The 21,354-nt window shown below is 44.0% G+C and overlaps 1 protein-coding gene across 27 annotated transcripts in view; it reads right to left on the bottom strand.

Annotated features, from left to right (window-relative positions):
* Positions 1-3,815: 3,815 nt before the first annotated feature.
* KIAA1217 (KIAA1217 ortholog) overlaps positions 3,816-21,354 on the bottom strand; it is a 436,407-nt gene continuing 418,868 nt past the window's right edge. For 16 of the 27 annotated variants that reach the window (XM_070802061.1, XM_070802062.1, XM_070802052.1 and 13 more), the window contains 6 exons: positions 12,895-13,014; positions 9,075-9,110; positions 8,844-8,921; positions 7,132-8,733; positions 6,496-6,618; positions 3,816-5,788 (listed from right to left, as the gene is read on the bottom strand). In XM_070802061.1, coding sequence (XP_070658162.1) covers positions 5,294-5,788; positions 6,496-6,618; positions 7,132-8,733; positions 8,844-8,921; positions 9,075-9,110; positions 12,895-13,014 — 2,454 coding nt within the window. In that variant the 3' untranslated portion in view covers positions 3,816-5,293. Of the gene's footprint in view, positions 5,789-6,271; positions 6,619-7,131; positions 8,734-8,843; positions 8,922-9,074; positions 9,111-12,894; positions 13,015-21,354 lie in introns of those variants that run through there. The other 11 variants (XM_070802053.1, XM_070802056.1, XM_070802060.1 and 8 more) reach the window with 7 other exon arrangements.

The raw sequence follows: 21,354 nt of genomic DNA, 5'->3' as shown, positions 1-21,354 counted from the left end.
TTTAACCAATTCAGCATTTTGTGTAAATCTAAGGTTTCCACCATGAGCTCCACTACCTTCTTGGTGGAGCGTGTGCAGTGTGTCTTGACCTTCCTTCCTCCAGGGTGCGCTTGTCTCTAAAGTGGCTCTGGAGCTAGAGGGCCAAGAGCCCTGGCAGAGTCTGGGATTCTGTCCCCCAAAGTACTCTTGTGACCATCTCCTCCTTTTGGACAGTCTCCCCTCAGGAGTGTGGTTGAGTGGTGTGTTTTCCTGGATGATATCCCCTGGTTACTTTTGCAGAATTAACTTTTGAATTTTGGGTTGAGGCAGTTTTCATTCCTTGACTCCCTCCAGAAGGGTTTCCTGGTTGTTCTCAAATGCTCTCATTTACAGAACACGAAGAGGGGAGACAGTTCCTTCTGGTCACAGGGCAGGCGGTGGAGGCCATCTGAGATGACTCTGGCCGGGGGCGCGGCCACGCCTGCTCTGGGCCCCCGTTAGTAGCTGTGTCCCCTGTTCCTCATGGGATTCGGCTCAGGGATGGCCACCAGCACTTCTCACCACCAAGGCATCTGGGTGGGGTGATTTAGGGACACTTCCTCCCAGGCTTGAAAAAAATGCAAAATAGGTCTCTCACCAAGGACTGCTTTTCTATAACCACAATTGGAGGGCCTTGGCTTGGCTCCTAGTCTGTTTAGAAATCTGTGTTTATTTTGGAAAGAAGTTCAGCCTCAAGCAGCATTAAAATAAAAGCAGCCTCTTTAGTGCTGAGACACTATTAAAAGTTCTGTATTGTACCAGCGAGGGCTCAGTGCCCTCACTGCCATCGCATGGTCACTCTTCTAGACTCCTCCAGCCACAGTGAGACGTGGCTTACTCCCTGCCTGCCCACTTTTGTGCCACCCACCCCCCCACCGCAGCCAGACCAACAGCTTTTAAGGGAAGTACCCAGGCATAATTGTAGCAGTGACAAGGACACCCGCCCTAACTAATCTCTATTGAATGTGCTGTGTGTCAGGCTCTGTCTTAAGAGTTTTCATTACTACGCCACGTTTAACCTCAGCAGTCTCCCTGTGAGGTAGACTCCATTACTATCTTCTATTAAGAGACGAGGAAGCCAAGACAAGCTCCAGGTTGCATAGCCAGCAAGTGACCTGGTTGACCGATTGGTTATTGACAGAATCTGAGAAGCCCCCATGGTTTATTTCTAAGAATCTTTTTTCAGGTGCAGCCAGTTGGTTGAATGATGAGCTTAAAAAAAAAAAAAACGTAAGATCATGGCATTCGGTCCCATCACTTTATAGCAAATAGTTGGGGAAACAATGCAAACAGTGACAGACTACTTTTTGGGGCTCCAGAATCACTGCAGATGGTGAGGGCAGCCATGAATTTAAAAGACACTTGCTCCTTGGAAGAAAAGCTATGACCAACCTAGACAGCATATTAAAAAGCAGAGACATTGCCAACAAAGATCCGTCTAGTCAAAGCTATGGTTTTTCCAGTAGTCATGTATGGATATGAGAGTTGGACTGTGAAGAAAGCTGTGCACCGAAGAATTGATGCTTTTGAACTATGGTGTTGGAGAAGACTCTTGAGAGTCCCTTGGACTGCAAGGAGATCCAACCTGTCCATCCTAAAGGAAATCAGTCCTGAATATTCATTGGAAGGACTGATGCTGAAGCTGAAATTCCAGTACTTTGGCCACCTGATGTGAAGAACTGACTCATTGGAAAAGACCCTGATGCTGGGAAAGATTGAAGGCAGGAGGAGAAGGGGATGACAAGAGGATGAGATGGTTGGATGGCATCACCGACATGATGGACATGAGTTTGAGTAGGCTCTGGGAGTTGGTGATGGACAGGGAGGCCTGGGGTGCTGCAGTCAATGGGGTTGCAAAGAGTCAGACATGACTGTGAGACTGAACTGAGAATCTGTTAGTAGTGGTTTAACAAAATCTGAGAGCTCACCCTACCTGACATCATTCCCTCAAAGGAACCAAGGTGCCCTTTTGTGAAGGGAGCTCTGGGCACCTGGGTTCAATTCCTCCAGGTGTGGTAGTTTCCTCTCTAACTTCCTGAGCAGGCAGGCAGCGCTTGCCTGGGTCTCAGTCAAGGTCAAGCCTGGAGCCATGCTGAGCTTTCCCTGACATGGTGAGCATGCTTCAGCCTTTGCTATACTAGTTGACACTGACCATCCACCTACGCATCCTGGCTAGGGCTCTGGGAAGTCTGAAGTTTCAACTGGAAGTTGTGTTTAGCTGCTCACAAAGAATTCTCAGCTTGTCCATACACAAGAGCAAATAAGCTGACATAAACAGCTAGCTTGTGTATGTATTTTAAATATACATTGTAACATACATTATAATTTATATAATGTAGTTGTTGAGATCATGGGACATGATTAAAATGTTGGAGGTCTTTATACTTAAAAAGTATAGATAATGACTTTCTTTTCTATTGCTTTAATTTTTTATCTGTATGAGATGATGTTCACTAAACTTATTTCTTTTTTATTTATAAAAAAATTTATTGAAGTTGATTTACAGTATTGTGTTAATTTCTGTTGTACAGCAAAGTGACTCAGTTACACATATACATACGCATTTTCTTACCCTTTTCCATTATGGTTTGTCACAGGCTATTGGATACCATTCCCTGTGCTCTAAAGAAGGACCCTGTTTATGGATCCTATATATAATAGTTTGCCTCTGCAAATCCCAAGCTCCCCATTCATCCCTCTCCCTTGGCAACCACAAGTCTGTTCTGTGTCTGTGCGTCTGTTTTTCCGTAGGTATGTTCATTTCTGTTATGTTGTAGATTCCACATATATGTGACATTACATGGCATTTGTGTTTCACTTAGTACGACAGTCTCTAGGTCCACCCGTGTTGCTGCGAATGACATTCCATTCTTCTTGATGACTGAGTCATAGTCCATTGTCCTGCTTTATTCTGTCAGTGAACGCTTAGGTTGTTTCCATGCTTTGGCTTTTGTCGATAGTGCTGCTATGCACATAGGGGTGCATGGATCTTTGCAAATTATAATTTTTTCTGGGTATGTGCCCAGGAGTGGGGTTGCTGGATCTTATGATAATTCTATTTTTAGTTTTCTGAGGGAACGCTGTACTGTTTTCCATAGTGGCTGCACCAGTTTACATCCCCACCAACCGTGTGAGAGGGTTCCCTTTTCTCCACCTGCTCTGCAGCGTTTGTTATTTGTAGCCTTTTTGGTGACGGCCATTCTGACCATGGTGAGGTGCGTGTCACTGTAGTTCTGCTTTGCATTTCTCTAACGGTTACTGACGCTGAGCATCTGTTCACGTGCCTCTTGGTCCTCTGCATGTCCTCTCTGGACACTAAACTTGTGGCCATCATCTCGTGACATGTGTGGGTCAGATCATTACGCCGCGCGCCGTACGCAGCGACGTTACATCGTGTCAGCTATGCTGCATTAAAAGCGGACAGAAGACACCTTCCCTGAGTGTGCCCTGAAACGTGATTACAATTACTACTTTGAATAGAGATGTACTAACATTTCTGGTGAAGGCATCCCAGCTCAGTAAACCTGAAGTCTGAGAACATTCATAATCAGGTGCTGAAGCAATAGTAACATCCTTATTTAGCACCAAATCAAGTTAAATATTGGGGCTGGAGGGTCAAAAAATAATGATAAGCAAGTCCCTGAGATTTCTTGTAGTTAGTTCATTATCTTGGTATTTTCACTAGCTTTTCTGCTGATATTTAAAATGAATACATAATAGGGTAATGTTAGAATATTTCCCTGTAGACCAATGATCTGTTTTAAAATTGAGAACTCAAAAAAAAAAAACCCAAAATCTTAGTGATAAAGGCATTTTATTTCTACTTTACTTCTACTGGAGATGAAGAAACAAAAGTTAGTAAAAGCCTGTCTGGTAAAGGAGGGTGGTAGAAACTCTATCTAGTTTGCTTGCTGTCAGCTAAACCTTGCTGAGCCACGAAGAAGGTCGGAGGTTTCATGGGAAGGCACTATATTTGTAATGAATTTCTCAGAATGCACCGCCCCAGAGCTTTCAGAAAACCCGTCTGCATCTGGTTACATGTTTTCTTATCATGCCCTCAAAGCCAGAAGCATTTAACTTGGTAACAGTTATGTTTGTTCTTTGACTAGTAAGTAGTTATAGGGACAAGGTACAAAAAATAGTAAGCATGCAGCCCTTTATTTAGTTTTGCAAAGTCTCTGCTTATAGTTCTGTATATTACATGACTGTGTTATACAAATACACTTATTTACAAAAACACTCTAGCTGTGCAAACTTGTTGCTTTTTAAAAATGTCCGGCAAGTCCCATTTCTGCCCATCCCAAGATAGATGTTTAAAGCATGCATAAAAATGAACTTTGGTGTGGGAAAACTACTCTATGTGCTGTCACATACAGTATTTTTGGCATCTATTTATATATTTACAAAAATTGATGAGTTTACAGAACCGTACAGAAGTGTACATTTTAAAATCCACAATGCCGTGGTGTGGGTTCCCAGGTCTCAGAAAACAAAGGGAGGACTGAGATACTGCAAAGAAAACAACTAGAGAATCCCAGTATGTTGAAAAGAAAGAAAGAAAAGCAGAACTAGCTTGCTTGGGCTGGCAAATTATTATACATAATTTTCATGGCAGTGCAGTAGGGTTGATAATTGCCTTCTACACGGGCCTCTGTGTCGGCTTGTGTAGAAGTTCACTGGCTTCCTGTCTAGCACACTACTTTCAAATGTACAATGCTATAGTATCAAAATGTTTTGGCAAAAAAGATCTGGAAAGGAACCATGAAGTTTTGACAAAAATAGAAATCTGTAATAAAGCTAAATAACACTAAAATAAAAGGAAATATAATAGTATCTGTTTTACAATTTGTATAGTCACACTTGTGTATTTCTCTGTTCACTTCTAGTCTCCGTAATGAAAAATATTTTTATACAAAACATACTAAAATTCTGGAATCATACATGTTTTACATGCTTAATACATTTTTTATTTTCCTGTCTCACACACACCCTTCTCTCTCGCCATACTCTCTTTTTTGGTAACACATGCTTCATTTAACAGGTACTGAATAGAGACAGTAAACACTATGTAATTAGAACAGCAACAAAGTAAAAAAAAAAAAAAAAAAAAAGCTTTACTGAAGTCTATTAATTCAGTATTTAGCACATACTTAGCATTAAGCCTCAAACAGTACAGCAATATGTTACATTCTCTTGTGAAAACAGTAAGACTGTTAAAAAAAAATTTTTTTTTTCTTAATTGTAACTCCAACTTGTGTTTAATTGGATTTGGCCTTTAAGAGGTTTCCTTTGCTGTGGATGGGGTGGCTTTGCTTGAACTTCCATTCTGTGCCTTGTAGCTGGTGAGGCCAGGAGTGTGGCTGCTCCTGATGCTCTTTGCACCTTGATTCAGTGAAGTGGGGGAGGCAGGGGACGGGGGGGAGGAGGAGAAGGAAGGAGGGGCTGCTCGGCCATTTTGAGTCTGCAGTGAGAATGAGAGATGGTGACCTTTCCCTGTATGAGTGGGGCTCTGAAACTTTAAGGAGCCATTAGAGACAGAGGGGATCAGGGAGGCGGAGGGAGCAGGTCGTCCTGTTTGGGGGCTGAGAGGGTTAGAAGGAACCGATGGTTTAGTAGCAGGCGGATTAGGGAAGTTAGGGCCGTCACCACTAGAAGAAGGCAGAGAACCGCTTTTCCCAGAGCTGGGAGAAAGGGCTGGAATCTTAGAAGCAGGTAAGGAGGGGAAAGTAGGCTTACAGTCCCCACCAGCTTTCTTAGCACTTCCATTAGCCTGCAAACAAAGATGGCGGGAGACAGTTTGTCAGAAAGCTGGTAACACCATCAGTCCACAGGCTCTGGCAACACAGCCCTTCTGAGGATCATTAAATCAAAGACACCAAACCAAACTTAAACCAGTTCGAGGCCTGAGCTAACTCTTGTCATGCTGTACTGGGCCTGGCAGAAACCCCCCAAGTGCCGGGCGGAGGATGTAGAGAACAGGGAAGAGGGAAGAAGAGCGCTTGTGAGAACAGGCACATCATTCTCCTCCCACCTCTGGGTTCAGGGGGCAGGGGGCCATGCGGGGCTGTTACTGGGGTGGGGGCGGGGCATCATGATGGTTAATGGGCCTCTAGTGCAATGCAGTCAACACACACGTTAGTCCTGGTGACTTTCAGGGCAGCCTTTTCTCTCGGTTTCCCCAGGTGTTCTGATGAACCCCTACACTCCCCCAGGGAAAGCCACCTGGCCTGCCACCTCGTTTTTACAGGTCAACTTTGGAGTCACACAGTGAAAGATGTTTTATTGCGAGCATGCAAAAGCGTGGTGAGAAGTTCAACAAAGGCTTTGAGACTCTCTCTTCATGCCCCCAGATCCAGGATGGCTAGATAAACCGTATCTTAACAAAGAAAAAGTGCAATATTTGGTATAAACTAAGTCAGTGACTTGCTTCTTAAGCGCAAGAGTGTCCATCCAAAAGCGGGCTTAAGGTAGAACTACCTGGCGGTACTGGCGGGGGTCCTGCAGTTTGGACTGCTTGCCAGGCTTGTCCAGGCTTCCGGGTCTGTTCTTGGAACTCATGGGGACTGGCATCCTGCTCGTCTGAGGGGTCCCGGTGGAGCCCTGTGGGAGGAGCGGCAAGAGGGGGGAGAGAAAGGACGGTGTGAGTGGCTCATCCGAGGCCACCCCACTGTGTGCAGAGAAGCTCAATGTGAGAAGCCACAGCCCTACATGCAGGACAGATCTAGGAGACGGACATCAGGAGACACCACTGGGGTTAATTCGGAGAATCAAACAATGAAACTGCCCCACTACTGATCAAACGGATTTTAATGTGAGTATCAGAGCAATCACTTCAACGGCAAATAGCTGGCCCAGCGTCCTTGGGGTTTTCCCAACACCAGTCAGCAACAGAGGTAAAAACAGAAATCGAGTAGCTGTTAGACACCTAGTTGTTGTTGTTTTGAAGGTGGGGGAAGAAGTGTGAGAGAAAGGGGTCATGGTGAACAGACAACAAAACAAAACGAGCCACCTGAAAGGAAGCGAGTCAATCACAAGACACCTTTTGCTAATGGTGATTATGGCAGATTTAAGAAAGCAGCTGGCTCTTTTCATTTTTCCATCAGACCAAGATACCTTACGTGAAGCTGAAGGTATAGATGAGGGGGGCTCTAAGGCAGTGGATGCTTCATCCAGGACTAGCAAGGACGGGGGACCGGCCTCCTGGGCCGTCTGGGATGAACTTGCAACAGAATCTCTGTGGGAAGAACACGCGGCCTCAACTAGGGCTTTGGGGCTCATCTCACTGATGGTGTTTTCCAGCTGTTTGATGGTCTGCTCCAGGCTGTCCAACGTCCTGTAGGTATTTTTTCTGATTTCATCAGTTCTCGAAACCGGAGCGCTACTCTCCGGACTGGGCTGCTCTAGTCTCCTGAACAGGCTTTTAGGGGTGTCTTCGGATGGAGACCTACTGATCTCGAATCGCTTGGCTTCCTTGTGCTGTTTCAGCGTGCCATCCTCTTCCTCCTCTTCGTAGACCACCACCTGTAATGTCTTCTTCCCAGTCTTCGTGCCTGTGCGAATGGCTTGCGTGAGAGCCGCAAGCTGCTTCTTTGGAAACTTGAACTTGAACTTTTTCTTGGGGCTTTCAAATTGGTCATCGGTCACATCACCCTGGCTTTCTGAGCTTGGAGAATCGGTTGGGTTGAACTTGATCTGCTCGGTTTTATTCACTTCCTGTCCTCCTGACACTCCTGTCTCCACTGAAAGGAAATGTGGCTGCAATTTACTCTTGGCCTCCTGCCCTGCTCGAGGGCTGCCCAAAGCCCCCTCCTTAGGAAACTTTTGGGGAGTGTCATTCTGGACCACAGGGTCTCCAGTCTCCTCCTCTTCCTCTTCCTCTATCTTTTCTTCCCTCATCATTCTCTCCAGTTCCTCGTCACACTCCTCAAATATGGTTGAAAGTCTCTTGTATGCAGCCCGGATGTCCATGGGCTCATCAAAGATGATGATCACGGGCTTCTTGTCCAGGCACACCACGGGCTCTTCACTTTCAGTGCCTTCCTGCTGGGACAGTGGCTCTTTTTTGGCATCAATGTTAACCGTCTGAACATCTTCCCCCTGTCGGCTCACTATATCGCGGACCTCCCCGCTGGAGAGAGCCTGGACTGCGGTTTTGGTGATCATGAAGGCAATATTGTCGGTGGTTGCCTTCTCCTCACTGGGAGAACTTGGTGTGGACTCCCCATCCTCACTAGGGATCGTGTTAGCATGCTTAGCTCCCTTTGGTCTTAGGACAACTTGGCCAAACTCTGTCATGGGAACCTCTTGGTCTGGAGTTTTGACATCACGAGTGGTCAATTCGGTTGATCTAGTGGGAGCGGGAGGGTGACCCTTCTCTGAATCTTCTTGTCCTTGCTGATTCACCCCCTTTGTCTTCCCATAATTCATCTTCTGATTCTCAGCATCAGATGCAGGATACTGCAGCCCGGACTTTTTAGGTCCTTTGTTGATTTCACATTCGAATGAACTAACACCAGAGAAACTAGAATTGACTTTAGACACATTTTTCTGGGAATGGTTTTTACTGTCTCTAAGTAAACTCTTAGTGGAGAGGGAACTTTCCTTCATTGAGATGTCAGTTTTGTATTCTGCTGTTCTTGCTGCATCAGAAATACTATTCTCCATTTCTCTTTCCCACTTAGGATGGTCACTAGGTGTGAGAGCCCCTGGGGAAACCTGAGAGGAAGAGTGGAAGGGGAAAACCACACAGAGTGATCAGAATGGATCTGGAGGGAAGGGATTCAATCTGCATGGTATCAGTTGGAACACATATCTGGTGAACTCACCTTCCGGGATTCCACTGGGGGGCCATTTTCATATTCAACATCAGATTTCCGTACGTCTTCATGGAAAAATTCCAAATTCTGGTAGAATAGTGTAGGACATGTTACTCCACAAAACCACACCCCCGCCCCCAAAGTGGACTACAACTAGAGTGTTCCTTTAATTACACTTCGAAAACATGCGGGCCAAGCACATTTGTTACACACCAGTCCAAAGCCTACAGCTCTGTTTACCTTGGGTTGCTTGGTTCTCCAACTTCCAAAAATGCCCTGTGTTTGCACAAGACGAAAATCTCAATTAGCAAAATGCTTCAAGGATTTCAAATGTTGGTAGGGGGAGTAGTTAAGAGAATATAAAGGGACTGATTCTGGACCAGCATGTCCTCTTTTCACCACCTGACTGTGCGCTTAGCCGACTCTAAAACCTGAGGAGTGGGGTGGCATTGTAGAAAGCACAGTATATCAGCAGGCAGATTTTGATTCTGGCTCGGATCTGCCACTTAACTGTGTTATTTTAGGCAAGTCATCTCACTTCCCTGGGCCTCAGGTTTCTTGCTTATAAACCAAGGAACTAGACCAGGAAAGTTTTCACATCTCTGCCAGATGGTTATTTCAGTCTTAGCTATGCTTCCTGTATGGGGATCGTCTATAAGGGCTCTGCATTGGTTGGGTGTGGTACTTTGAGGTTAAAAAAAACCCCAAACCATTATTTTTCCCTGGTCAAATCATAGCTTTGAAAACATACTTGCAGTTTGTACTTGTACTTGCCAAGCAAAGTGTCAAAATAACCTTCAAACTAATCATACCCAAGATGATCAAATCCCCATTCAGAGTGACAGTGCCTCCAACATGTCATCTAAACATTCAGAAAACAGATGCTCGAGGCTGAAGTGGTGACTGTGCCCTCATGATTCAGCTCTGAGTCGCTGCGTGCTTTGATTTAGAGGGAAGATGTGTTTCTGAAGTTCCCACCAAGATTCCGAAGGTAAGAGCCCAGTGGAGAGGACCAGCTATGGAGAATGCGCTACCTGCTGGGGGTGTAGCGGTAGCCCCGGGCCCCGTCCACAGCCCTCACACTAGCCCCGCCTTCGCTTCCAGGGCCATGCTGGCCTTTCTTCTGGCTGCAGAAGCCCAAGAGGAAGAGGTGATCAGAAGCAGACTGGGACTTGATCCCAAGAAGGCGGCTGGGTTCAAAGCAACGACAACATAATGAAGCACAAGAACCCAGGCCCCACCAGGGACAACCTAGATCAACCCTACTGCCCAGCTGGAAATGGAAAGAGTGTGTGTACACATCCAAGGAGTAACAGAGAGACAACAAAGTCAGTGTTAATCACAGGGAAATACGGCACAGGATCCTAAGCACGTCAGCCACCAAACACCTTGTGTTTAACCTCCCCTCATCCCCATCGGGCCCCAGACAGGTGCAATGAGGTTCAGCTGCTACAGTGGAACAATATCTCTTGTGGGATTTAAAATTCAGATTTTAAATTTAGATGTAAAATGCTGTAAGAAGAAAAATAAATGAAGTTTTTGTCTTAAGGTTTTAACTCCAAAGAGGGAGTCAGCATACTGTGGTAGGACCTGAGTGTAAATACACCCAGAGGAAGAACTGGCATATGCAGGGCTGCTGTTCTGTTGACCCCATTTACTGGGGGGTTAGGACTGGCATCTGTTCTGATTGGTCAGTCCACGTCATACCCAGTGAAATATTTCAAATGCCACCCAGGAATATATGTATTTTAAAACAGATTTAGCAGCAAGAATGGATCTGCTTCATCAAAGGAAAATGACTTCCCTCTGATGGAAAATCACTAAGGTAAAGATGCCACGTGTAGGTCTCACATGACCTAGCATTTTTGGTGCCGAGCTAGAAAAATGAAGGCAGGGATCAAAGCAAGTGCAGTAACTTTATCAAGGGTGACTTGTTCACAGGTGTCATGTAAGCTCACAATGGCATCTTAGTCTATATAGTCAAGACTCTGCATGAAATGTAACTAAGCCTCATGAATGTATCTGTTTTGGGACCCTGAGATTTGACTGTTCAGACAACTGGTGAAGCAGAGGTAATAAGCATTTGGGCAAGAAACCAAAATTAGAAACACAGAAGTTAAGTACTAGGCTAGCACTTCACAATAGAGGAGAAGAATTTTAAGAAACATTTGATTTATGGAAGAGAAGATGAATAGCCCAGGAAGAGGTTAATAATGACAACAATTTGGGGACAGTTCTGATAGTCATGGTTATTATGAAGGAGATCAGTCTACTCAATATGATTATCCAGAAAAAGTACCTGTAATTAACCCTAGTGTTTAATGGCCTGGTGTTGGACAATCAGTACAGACTTGCTCAGTATCTGATGCACCCTTGATTGAGATCTATGTGATTGATGGGATATGGATTTCTAATTGCAGGGCAAGAAACCCCATGCAGCATTTTAGCAAATTAGAAAAATTCTGCAGTGAGATGCAGATGACTGTTTCTGGAGGGATCCTCAAGGAGGTCCTGGTCAGTATTTTAGAAGAAATGGTCACTTTGGCTCAAGTACGCCAGGGCCTTTTATGAGCTGACTTTATAAGGCCACAGAAGGAAATTCCTCAGACTGAAGAAGCAACATATTTCCATTGTGACTGTCACGCATTCAGTTCATACTAATAGATTTTCTTCATGAGAAAGATAAATGAACAATAATCTCCCCTGTTGCACAGAGATACCCCTATCACCTGATCAACAGTTTCATTTGCCAGATACGTAGCAGGCGGAGTTTACATGAGGCTCTGGGATGGCTGGGAGCCAGGGAGCAGCAGGTCAGCCTCTGGCAGGGCTGCACAGCTGCCAGCTATAAGCCAGGACTGCATCTCTTGAAGGATTGTGCTTGAATAGCCCTCTGGTTTTGTGATCCTGTATTTTTTCACTGAACTTACTTATCCCTGGACCAAGGTACCTACATGAAGTAGCTACTGGGCTGTATGTTATGGCTGATTTGTTTGACTTTACTTGAAGGAAGCTAGAAGCTTTGAATTCTGAGATACAAGTTCCTGGAAGAAAATGTTAAAGACTTTTTACCCTGAAACTTAGAGGCTTCATTCATAGAAGATGACTCTGTTTCCAAAAATCACCAAAGCTCCAGATTCAATTTACAGAGTTGAAGTTCAGACATGCAGGTTAATCTCCTTTCCTTAAAGTCCTTAGAGGAAAGGACTTTAAGCTAAGCCACCAGGGGCTTCCCTGGTGACTCAGCTGGTAAAGAATCTGCCTGCAATGCGGGAGACCTGGGTTCGATCCCTGGGTTGGGAAGATTCCCTGGAGAAGGGAACGGCTACCCTGTAGGCTACTCCTATATTCTGGCCGGGAGAATTTCATGGACTGTATAGTCCATGGGGTCGCAAAGAGTAGGACATGACTGAGTGACTTTCACTTTCTTTAAACTCCTTATGTTATGACAGTGACCTTGTTTCAGAACCTAGTTATCTCTTTGGAAACTTTGAGAATGACACTAAGTATAACAGCATAAAGTGATACTGAACTTGCTGACTTGGAAGGTGCACTTTGAGAATCTGTAGTAGTAACAAAAACTCTGGCGTCCTCGAACATGTGTGAAAGTCTCCATGGATAAACCCATGGATGGCAGGTCAACAATTCTGCTGTGCATTTTCTTCCTGGAATCTAAAGCTTTTGCTTACTTTTAATGTAGACATCTTTGGTCCAGAAGACATGTTAAAAATTAGAAAAAGCGCTACCTACTTCATGTTTCCATTTTTTTTTCCTCTTAGAGTTCTAGAAAATCTTGATGATGTCTTATCTTTGGGGAGAAAATGCCTAAATTCTGCATCTATGTTTGTGTGCTGTGCACAGAACACAGCATCCACTCTGGAAACCCGAGCCAGAGATCTCTAGTGAAACCCCAAGCCGTGTGTCCATTAGTTTAAGGAGGGGGAAAAAATGGTGAGGAAAAGAGAGAAGGAACAGAAGCTCAAGCACAGAGTGATGTTAGTGCCAGAGCCAGGAAAGAAGGACGGCCCGCTGGGTGGCCAACGTGTAACTGCCACGTTACCTTCTTCTCCTTGGATGGGGCTATGGCCCCCGGCCTAGTGTCTTTAACGTGGCTGTCAGCCCGGCACTGCTCAGCGTGACTGTTTGAATTTACATCCATAAAGGAACACTTCTGGAATGCCTAAGGAATTAAAATACCGAGGTTAACAGGGATGGAGTGCAGTGAGGCAGTCAGAGGGAACAGCTGGGAATCCAGAGGATTTCCCGGTTCAGACCCCAGCCTGGTCCTGCGTGTGGGACACACTGGGGCCAGGGAGTCAGCACCCTGAAAACCAGCTCCCCAGTTGACCTCAGGTCAGCAAAGCCTTTATTTTGGGGGCCAAGATGAAATGGACAGAGCCTTTGAAATGAAAGTCCTTTAATTCTGTCTGGGTGAAGCTGATTTGTACTTAGTAGGGCTTCTTTGAAAGAGTTTTGACCCTTAAAAATGCTGACTGTAAATGAATAAGAAGCTATCTTTCCAGTTTCCATTATATTTTTGCCAGTTTTATTGAGATGAAAGGGCACAAGATACTGTACATTTTTAAACCTTAAAATGGAAGTCATCTTTAACAGTTCACTGTTTGCAGCAACAACATACTCCCATGCTCTGGACTGTTCTGCTGTAGAATAAAGTGAATTTTGAGCAGCCTGGGAGCAACCAGAACCCCATAGACTTGTCTCTGAAAACTAATGACTGTAGTTACAGGAGTGCAGGGCCACTCTAGTGAATAGAGTGAGGGCGGCCAGCTTTCAGAGAGAAAGCATCAGCTGTGTATCGGGCAGAAAGGGAGCGGCAGTACATATGACGGTAAGAGCAGGAGAGTTCCAAGCAGCGACGTTCCCTGAAATTACTGGTTCAGTCAGGCTGCATGACATCCAGTTAAAAAATACCGTTACCGGGGCCACACCTAGAGAATTGAGCCAGACTCTCACTGCAGGACTTTTTCTTTAAGTTTTCAAATTTTTGTTTCACGGAACTAGGTTGATTTATAATGCCGTGCCAATCTCTGTTGTACAGCAAAGTGACTCGGTTATATAACACACATTCTTTTTTAAAGATTCCTTTCCATTATGGTTTATCACATGAATTGAATATAGCTCCCTGTGCTATAACCAGGGCCTTGTCTACCCATGCGATGTATCTTTATGTAATAGTTGACACCTACTAATCCCCAACTCCCAGCCCTCCTTCCCCATTCTCCCCCCTCAGCAACCGCAAGTCTGTCCTCTGTGAGTCTGTTTCTGTTTTGAAGATAGGTTCATCGGTGCCCTACTTTAGATTCCACATAAGTGATAGTATTTCTTTCTCTTCCTGACTTAAGATGATAACCTCTAGGTCCATCCATGTTGCTGCAGATGGCATTATTTCATTCTGCTTTATGGCTGAAGGTATTCTATTGTATGTATGTACCACATCTTCTTTATCCATTTATCTGTTGATGGACATGAAGGAAGTTTCCATGTTTTGGCTATTGTGAATTGTGCTGCTGTGAACATAGGGGTGCATTTATCTTTAAAAAAAATTTTTTTATTGGAGTATAGTTGCTTTATAATGTGTTAGTTTCTGCTGTACCACAAAGTGAATTAGCTACATGTATACGTAGATCCCCTTTTTGGATTTCCTTCCCATTTGGGTCAGCACAGAGCACTGAGTTCCCTGTGCTACACAGTAGGTTCTCATTAGTTATCTAGTTTATACATAGTAGTGTACATATGTCAATCCCAGTATTCCAGTTCATCCCAACTACCCTCCTTTACCCCCTGGTGCCCATATGTTTGTTTTCTACATCTATGTCTATTTCTGCTTTGCAAATAGGTTCATCTGTAGCATTTTTCTAGTATAGCATTAGTATATAATATTTTGTTTTTCTCTGACTTCACTCTGAATGACAGTCATTTGGTCCATCCGTGACTCTGTAAATGGCACAAATCTGTTCCTTTTTAAGGATAAGTAATTCCACTGTGCTATCTTTTTGCCTTTTCATACTTTTCTGGAAGGAGGAGAAGGGGATGACAGAGGATGAGATGGTTGGATGGCATCACCAACTCGAGGGACGTAAGTTTGAGCAGGCTTCGGGACTTGGTGATGGACAGGGAAGCCTGGCATGCTGCAGTCCATGGGGTCATGAAGAGTTGGACACGGCTGAGGCTGAACTGAATTCCACTGTGTTGGGTTGGCCAAAAAGTTTTTTTCAGGTTTTTTGGTTTAGGAGTTATGGAAGAACCCAAATGAACCTTTTGGCAAACCCAATATAGATAGATGTACCACATCTTCTTTGTCCATTCTTCTGTTGATGGACATTTAGGTTGCTTCCATGTCCTGGCTATTGTAAACAGTGCTGCAGCGAACACTAGGGTGCATGTACCTTTCAAATTATAGTCTTCTCCAGATACATGCCCAGGGGTGGGGTTGCTGGATCATATGGTAGTTCTGTTTTTAGTTTTATTGTTTAAAGAAACTCTATACTGTTCTCCATAGTGGCTGTATCAATTTACATTCCCACCACCACTGTAGGAGGGTCCCTCCAATCCACACCCTTTCCAGCATTTACTGTTTGTAGATACTTTGATGATGACCATTCTGACCAGTGTGAGGTGACACCTCACTGTAGTTTTGATTTGCATTTCTCTAATAATTAATGATGTCGAGCATCTTTTTATGTGCCTCTTGACCATCTGTATGTCGTCTTTGGAGAAATGTCTGTTGAGGTCTTCTACCCAGTTTTTTATTGGGTTGTTTACTGTGCTGGTATTGAGCTTCAAGAACTGTTTATTTTGGAGATGAATCCCTTGTCATCAAATATTTCTCCCATTCTGAGGGCTGTCTTTTCGTCTTGTTGATGGTCTCCTTGGCTGTGCAGAGCTTTTGAGTTCATTTAGTTCCCATTGTTGTTTTTGTTACTCTAGGACTTGGGTCAAAAAAGATCTTGCTGTGATTTATGTCAAAGAGTGTTCGGCCTGTGTTTTCCTCTTAAAGAGTTTTACAGTATCTAGGCTGACATGTAGGTCTTTAATCCATTAGAGCTTTGTCCAGTATATGCCCAGGAGTGGAATTGCTGACTTCCACTCAGCAATTCTATTTTTAGTGTTTGAAGAACCACCATACTCTTTTCCAAGTGGCTGTACCAACATATATTCCCACCAGTAGTGTAGGAGAGTTCCCTTTTTTCTTCACCCTCTCCAGCATTTGTTATTTGTAGACTTTTTAATACTGGCCATTCTGAGTATTATGAGATGGTATCTCATTATGGTTTTGCTTTGCATTTCTCTAATAATTAGTGATGTCGATCATCTTTTCATGTGCCTCTTGGCCATCTGTATGTCTTCTTGGAAGAAATGTCTGTAAAGTCTTCTGCCCATTTTTTGATTGTTTTTTTTGTTGTTGTTGCTGTATATTTTGGAGATTAAACCCTTGTTTGTCACATTATTTGGAAATATTTTTTGCCATCCCATAGGTTATCTTTTCATTTTTAAAAAAATGGTTTCCTTTGCTTTGCAAGAGCTTTTAAGTTTGATTAGGTCCCATGTTGCTTGCCTTTGTTTTTACTTCTATTCCCTTAGGAGACTGACCTAAGAAAACATTGATTTATTTATGATTTGTATCTGAGAATGTTTTGCCTATGCTCTCTTCTAGGAGTTTCATGGTGTCATAGGACTTTAATTCCTCAAATTATTCTAATGTGCAGGCAGAAGTAAAGACCAGTTATTTAAATGAATAATTTCAAATAATCAACTCATGTTTTCTTAATACTAAGGACTGTCATTTGGAAATAACTGTAGACACGAAGAATAACCTGTGCCCTCCCCACATGAACATTCCAGCACAGGTTTTAAAATACACATAGAGCTGATGCTTGGCACCTTCCCCAGCTATTCTGGCTCCTGGTCCCCTCCTTAGATACCCTGTCCTCTCTGATCCTGGAGAGGCCCCAGGGCTCTGCTTACTAAGGCCATTCGCCATCTCCACTGGGCTGTTAGACCCTGGACTTCAGATCCAGTGGTTTTTTCCTTCTGATGCCCACTGACATGCAGTAGGAAAGTTGTCCCAGAGTTACACTTGGGGTTGCAGCTGCTCCTTGCTTGTCCTGCCCCAGTGGGGCCGGGGGCTGCCTAACTCTCTAGAGCCTGCGGAGGCAAAGGCTCCAGCAGGGCCACTGGCCGACTTTCTAATGCAGCAGGCTAACTGATGAAGTTGGTTACATCAGGGTTAGAGAGCACTCTACTCACCACTGCTGCCCGACCACCAATACTACAACAGGAAGCTAGGTACTCCGCCTTTGTATAGCTTTCAAAGAAAGCATCCAAGCCATTTAGATACCAATGGAGGGAAATATCCTCAAGTGTTGGAACACAGAAATTACTTCTCTTGGGGGCAGTGCAGGACTGTTCACAAGCCTAGTGCTTATTCACCTTCAAAATAAGAAATTATCTCGTGCTTTGTCTTCATTTGAAACAAACTGGGTATGATTTATTTATACCATGATTGATTATTTATACTGTATTTGTTATTTAATACTGGCATATAATTGATTTACAATGTACTGTTTCAGGTGTACAGCAAAGTGCAGTTATACATACACACATATCTTTTTTTAAATTCTTTTCCCATTTATGTTATATTGAGTAGAATTCCCTGTGCTATACAGTAGGTCCTTGCTTATTACTATATATAGTAATGTGTACATGGGAGAAGGCAGTGGCACCCCACTCCAGTACTCTTGCCTGGAAAATCCCATGGACGAGGAGCCTGGAAGGCTGCAGTCCATGGGGTTGCTAAGAGTCGGTCGCTGAGTGACTTCACTTTCACTTTTCACTTTCATGCATTGGAGAAGGAAACGGCAACCCACTCCAGTGTTCTTGCCTGGAGAATCCCAGGGACGGGGGAGCCTGGGAGGCTGCCGTCTATGGGGTCGCACAGAGTCGGACACGACTGAAGCGACTTAGCAGCAGCAGCAGCAATGTGTACATATTAATCCAAAACTCCTATTTAATAACCCCCACAACCTTTCCCTTTTGGTAACCTAAGTTTGTTTGCTTAGTCTGTGAGTCTGTTTCTATTGTGTAAATAAGCGATTTTTTAGATTCAATACATGTCAAAATCCTAAAAGATGATGCTGTGAAAGTGCTACACTCAATATGTCAGCAAATTTGGAAAACTCAGTAGTGGCCACAGGACTGGAAAAGGTCAGTTTTCATTCTAATCCCAAAGAAAGGCAGTGCCAAAGAATGCTCAAACTACCGCACAACTGCACTCATCTCACACGCTAGCAAAGTAATGTTCAAAATTCTCCAAGCCAGGCTTCAACAGTACGTGAACCAAGAACTTCAGATGTTCAAGATGGATTTAGAAAAGGCAGAGAAACCAGAGATCAAATTGCCAACATCCATTGTATCATCGAAAAAGCAAGAGTTCCAGAAAAACATCTATTTCTGCTTTATTGACTATGCCAAAGCCTTTGACTGTGTGGATCACAACAAACTGTGGAAAATTGTTAAAGAGATGGGAATAGTAGACCACCTGACCTGCCTCCTGAGAAATCTGTATGCAGGTCAGGAAGCAACAGTTAGAACTGGACATGGGAACAACAGATTGGTTCCAGATTGGGAAAGAAGTACATCAAGGCTGTATGTTGTCACACTGCTGGTTTAACTTCTATGCAGAGTACATTATGAGAAATGCTGGGCTGGATGAAGCACAAGCTGGAATCAAGATTGCCGGGAGAAATATCAATAACCTCAGATATGCGGATGGCACCACCCTTATGGCAGAAAGTGAAGAACTAAAGAGCCTCTTGATGAAAGAGGAGAGTGAGAAAGTTGGCTTAAAACTCAACATTCAGAAAACTAAAATCATGGCATCCAGTCTCATCACTTCACAGCAAATAGATGGGGAAACAATGGAAACAGTGAGAGACTGTTTTTTGGGGCTCCAAAATCACTGCAGATGGAGACTGCAGCCATGAAATTAAAAGATGCTTGCTCCTTGGAAGAAAAGCTATGACCAACCTAGACAGCATACTAACAAGCAGAGATATTACTTTGCCAACAAAGGTCCATCTAGTCAAAGCTGTGGTTTTCCCAGTAGTCATGAATGGATGTGAGAGTTGGACTATAAAGAAAGCTGAGTGCCAAAGAATTGATGCTTTTGAACTGTGGTGTTGAAGACTCTTGAGAGTCCCTTGGACTGCAAGGAGATCCAAACAGTCCATCCCAAAGGAAATCAGTCCTGAATATTCATGGGAAAGACTGATGCTGAAGCTGAAACTCCAATATTTTGGCCACCTAATGCAAAGAGCTGACTCATTTGAAAAGACCCTGATGCTGGGAAAGATTGAAGGCCAGAGGAGAAGGGGACGACAGAGGGTGGTGAGATAGTTGTTGAGTTTAATTAGGTCCCATTTGTTTATTTTTGTTTTCATTACTCTAGGTGGTGGGTCAGAAAACTTCTTGCTGTGATTTATGTCAAAGAATGTTCTTCCTATGTTTTCCTCTAGGAGTTTTAATAGTGTCTGGCTTACATTTAGGTCTTTAATCCATTTTGAGTTTATTTTTGTGTATGGTGTTAGGGAGTATTCTAATTTCCTTCTTTTACATGCAGCTGTCCAGTTTTCCCAGCACAAATTATTGAAAAGGCTGTCCTTTCTCCATTGTATGTTCTTGCTTCCTTTGTTATAGACTAGGTGACCACAGATGCATAGTTTATCTTGGGGCTTTCTAGCCTGCCAATACCATATGCTTTGATCACTGTAGCTTGCAGTAGAGCCTGAAGTCCCGGAGCCTGAATCCTCCAGCTCCATTTTTCTCTCTCAAGGTTGCTTTGATTTTTTGGGATCTTTTGTGTTTCCATAGAGATTGTAAAAAGATTTTGTTCTCATTCTGTGAAAAATGCCGTTGTTACTTTGATAGGGATTGCATTCAATTGTAGGTTGCTTTGGATAGTATATTCATTTTCACAATACTGATTCTTCCCATCCAAGAACATGGTATATATCTCTTCATCTGTTTGTGTCATCTTTGATTTCTTTCATCAATGTCTTAGGTGGTTTTGTGAATACAGGTCTTTTACCTCCTTAGAGACTGGTTTATTCCTAGGTATTTAATTCTTTTTGTTGCTATGGTAAATGAGATTGTTTCCTTAATTTCTCTGATTTTTTTGCTGTTAATGCACAGAAATCCCTTGCATTTCTATACACTAATTTTATAATCTGCAACTTTACCAAATTCACTGATTAGCTCTAGTAGTTTTCTGGTGGCATCCTTAGGATTTTCTATTAATAGTATCATGTCATCTGCAAATAGTGACAGTTTTACTTCTTTCCCAATTTGGATTCTTTTTCTTTCTTTTTCTTCTGTGGTTGCCATGGCTAGGACTTCCAAAACTACGGTGAATAATCACGGCAAGAGTGGACATCTTTACCTTGTTTCTGATCTTAGAGAAAATGCTTTCAGTTTTTCACCACTGAGAATGATTTTGGCTGTGGGTTTGTCATACATGGCCTTTATTGCATTGAGGTAGGTTCCCTCTGTGCCCACGTTCTGGAGAGTTTTTGTCATGTATGGGTGTTGAATTTTGTCAAAAGCTTTTTCTACATCTCTTGAGATGACCATATGGTTTTTATTATTTAATTTGTTAATACGGGTGTATCACACTGATTGATTCCCTTTCCTTGATTGTGGTTTCCTTTCCACAGGCTCCAGGGCTGTCCATCTTGCTTCTGGTGTTTGCCTCTTGGGGGAGGAGGCGGATCTAAGGGGCTTGTGCAGGCTTCCTGGTGAGAGCGGCTGCTTGGGTGGGTGCAGCTGTGTCAGGGGTGGGTGTTTCGAGGTGGCTATGGGCTCAGACGGGGCTGTGTTCCTATCGATTGTTTGGCCTGAGGCGTCCTAGCACTGGACCTACAGGCTGTTGGGTGTGGCTGGGTCAAAATGGTGACTGCATGGGGAGCTCACCCTATGAGTACTTTCCAGTATGTCTGCCTCCAGTATCTCTGACCCCATAGTGACCTCATACCTCCCCAGAGACCCTCCGAGACCAGCAGGGAAGTCTGGCCCAGGCTCCTGTGAAGTCACTGCTTTTTCCCTGGGTTGAGAGTGCACAAGACCTTGTGTGCATCTCCAGGAGTGGAGTTTGTTTCCCTCCTTTTGGTGGAGTCCTCTGACCCCAACCCTGCCGTCCTTCTAAGCCACGGGCTGTGGGGGCTCCTCCTGAGGCCAGGCCCCCAGGCTGGGGAGCTGGACGTGGGGCTCCACACCCTCACTCCTGTGGGAGAACCTCTGTGATACAATCATCTTCCAGTCGGTGCGTCTCCCACCTGGTAGGTACTGGATTTGATGTTATGGCAGCAGCTGTGTACCTCCTCCCGTCTTGTCTTGGCTTCTTCTTTGTCTTTGGATGAAGAGTGTCTCTTGTTGGTAGGTTCTAGTCTTCTTTGTCGATGGCTGTTGAGCAGTTGGTATGGTTGTGGTGTTTTTGTGAGAGGAG

The sequence above is a fragment of the Bos indicus genome, chromosome 13 (assembly GCF_029378745.1).
Source record: "Bos indicus isolate NIAB-ARS_2022 breed Sahiwal x Tharparkar chromosome 13, NIAB-ARS_B.indTharparkar_mat_pri_1.0, whole genome shotgun sequence".
Taxonomy (NCBI): Eukaryota; Metazoa; Chordata; class Mammalia; order Artiodactyla; family Bovidae; genus Bos; species Bos indicus.
Note: the sequence above shows the minus strand (reverse complement) of the source record. Positions and strands in the feature narration are given on the sequence as shown.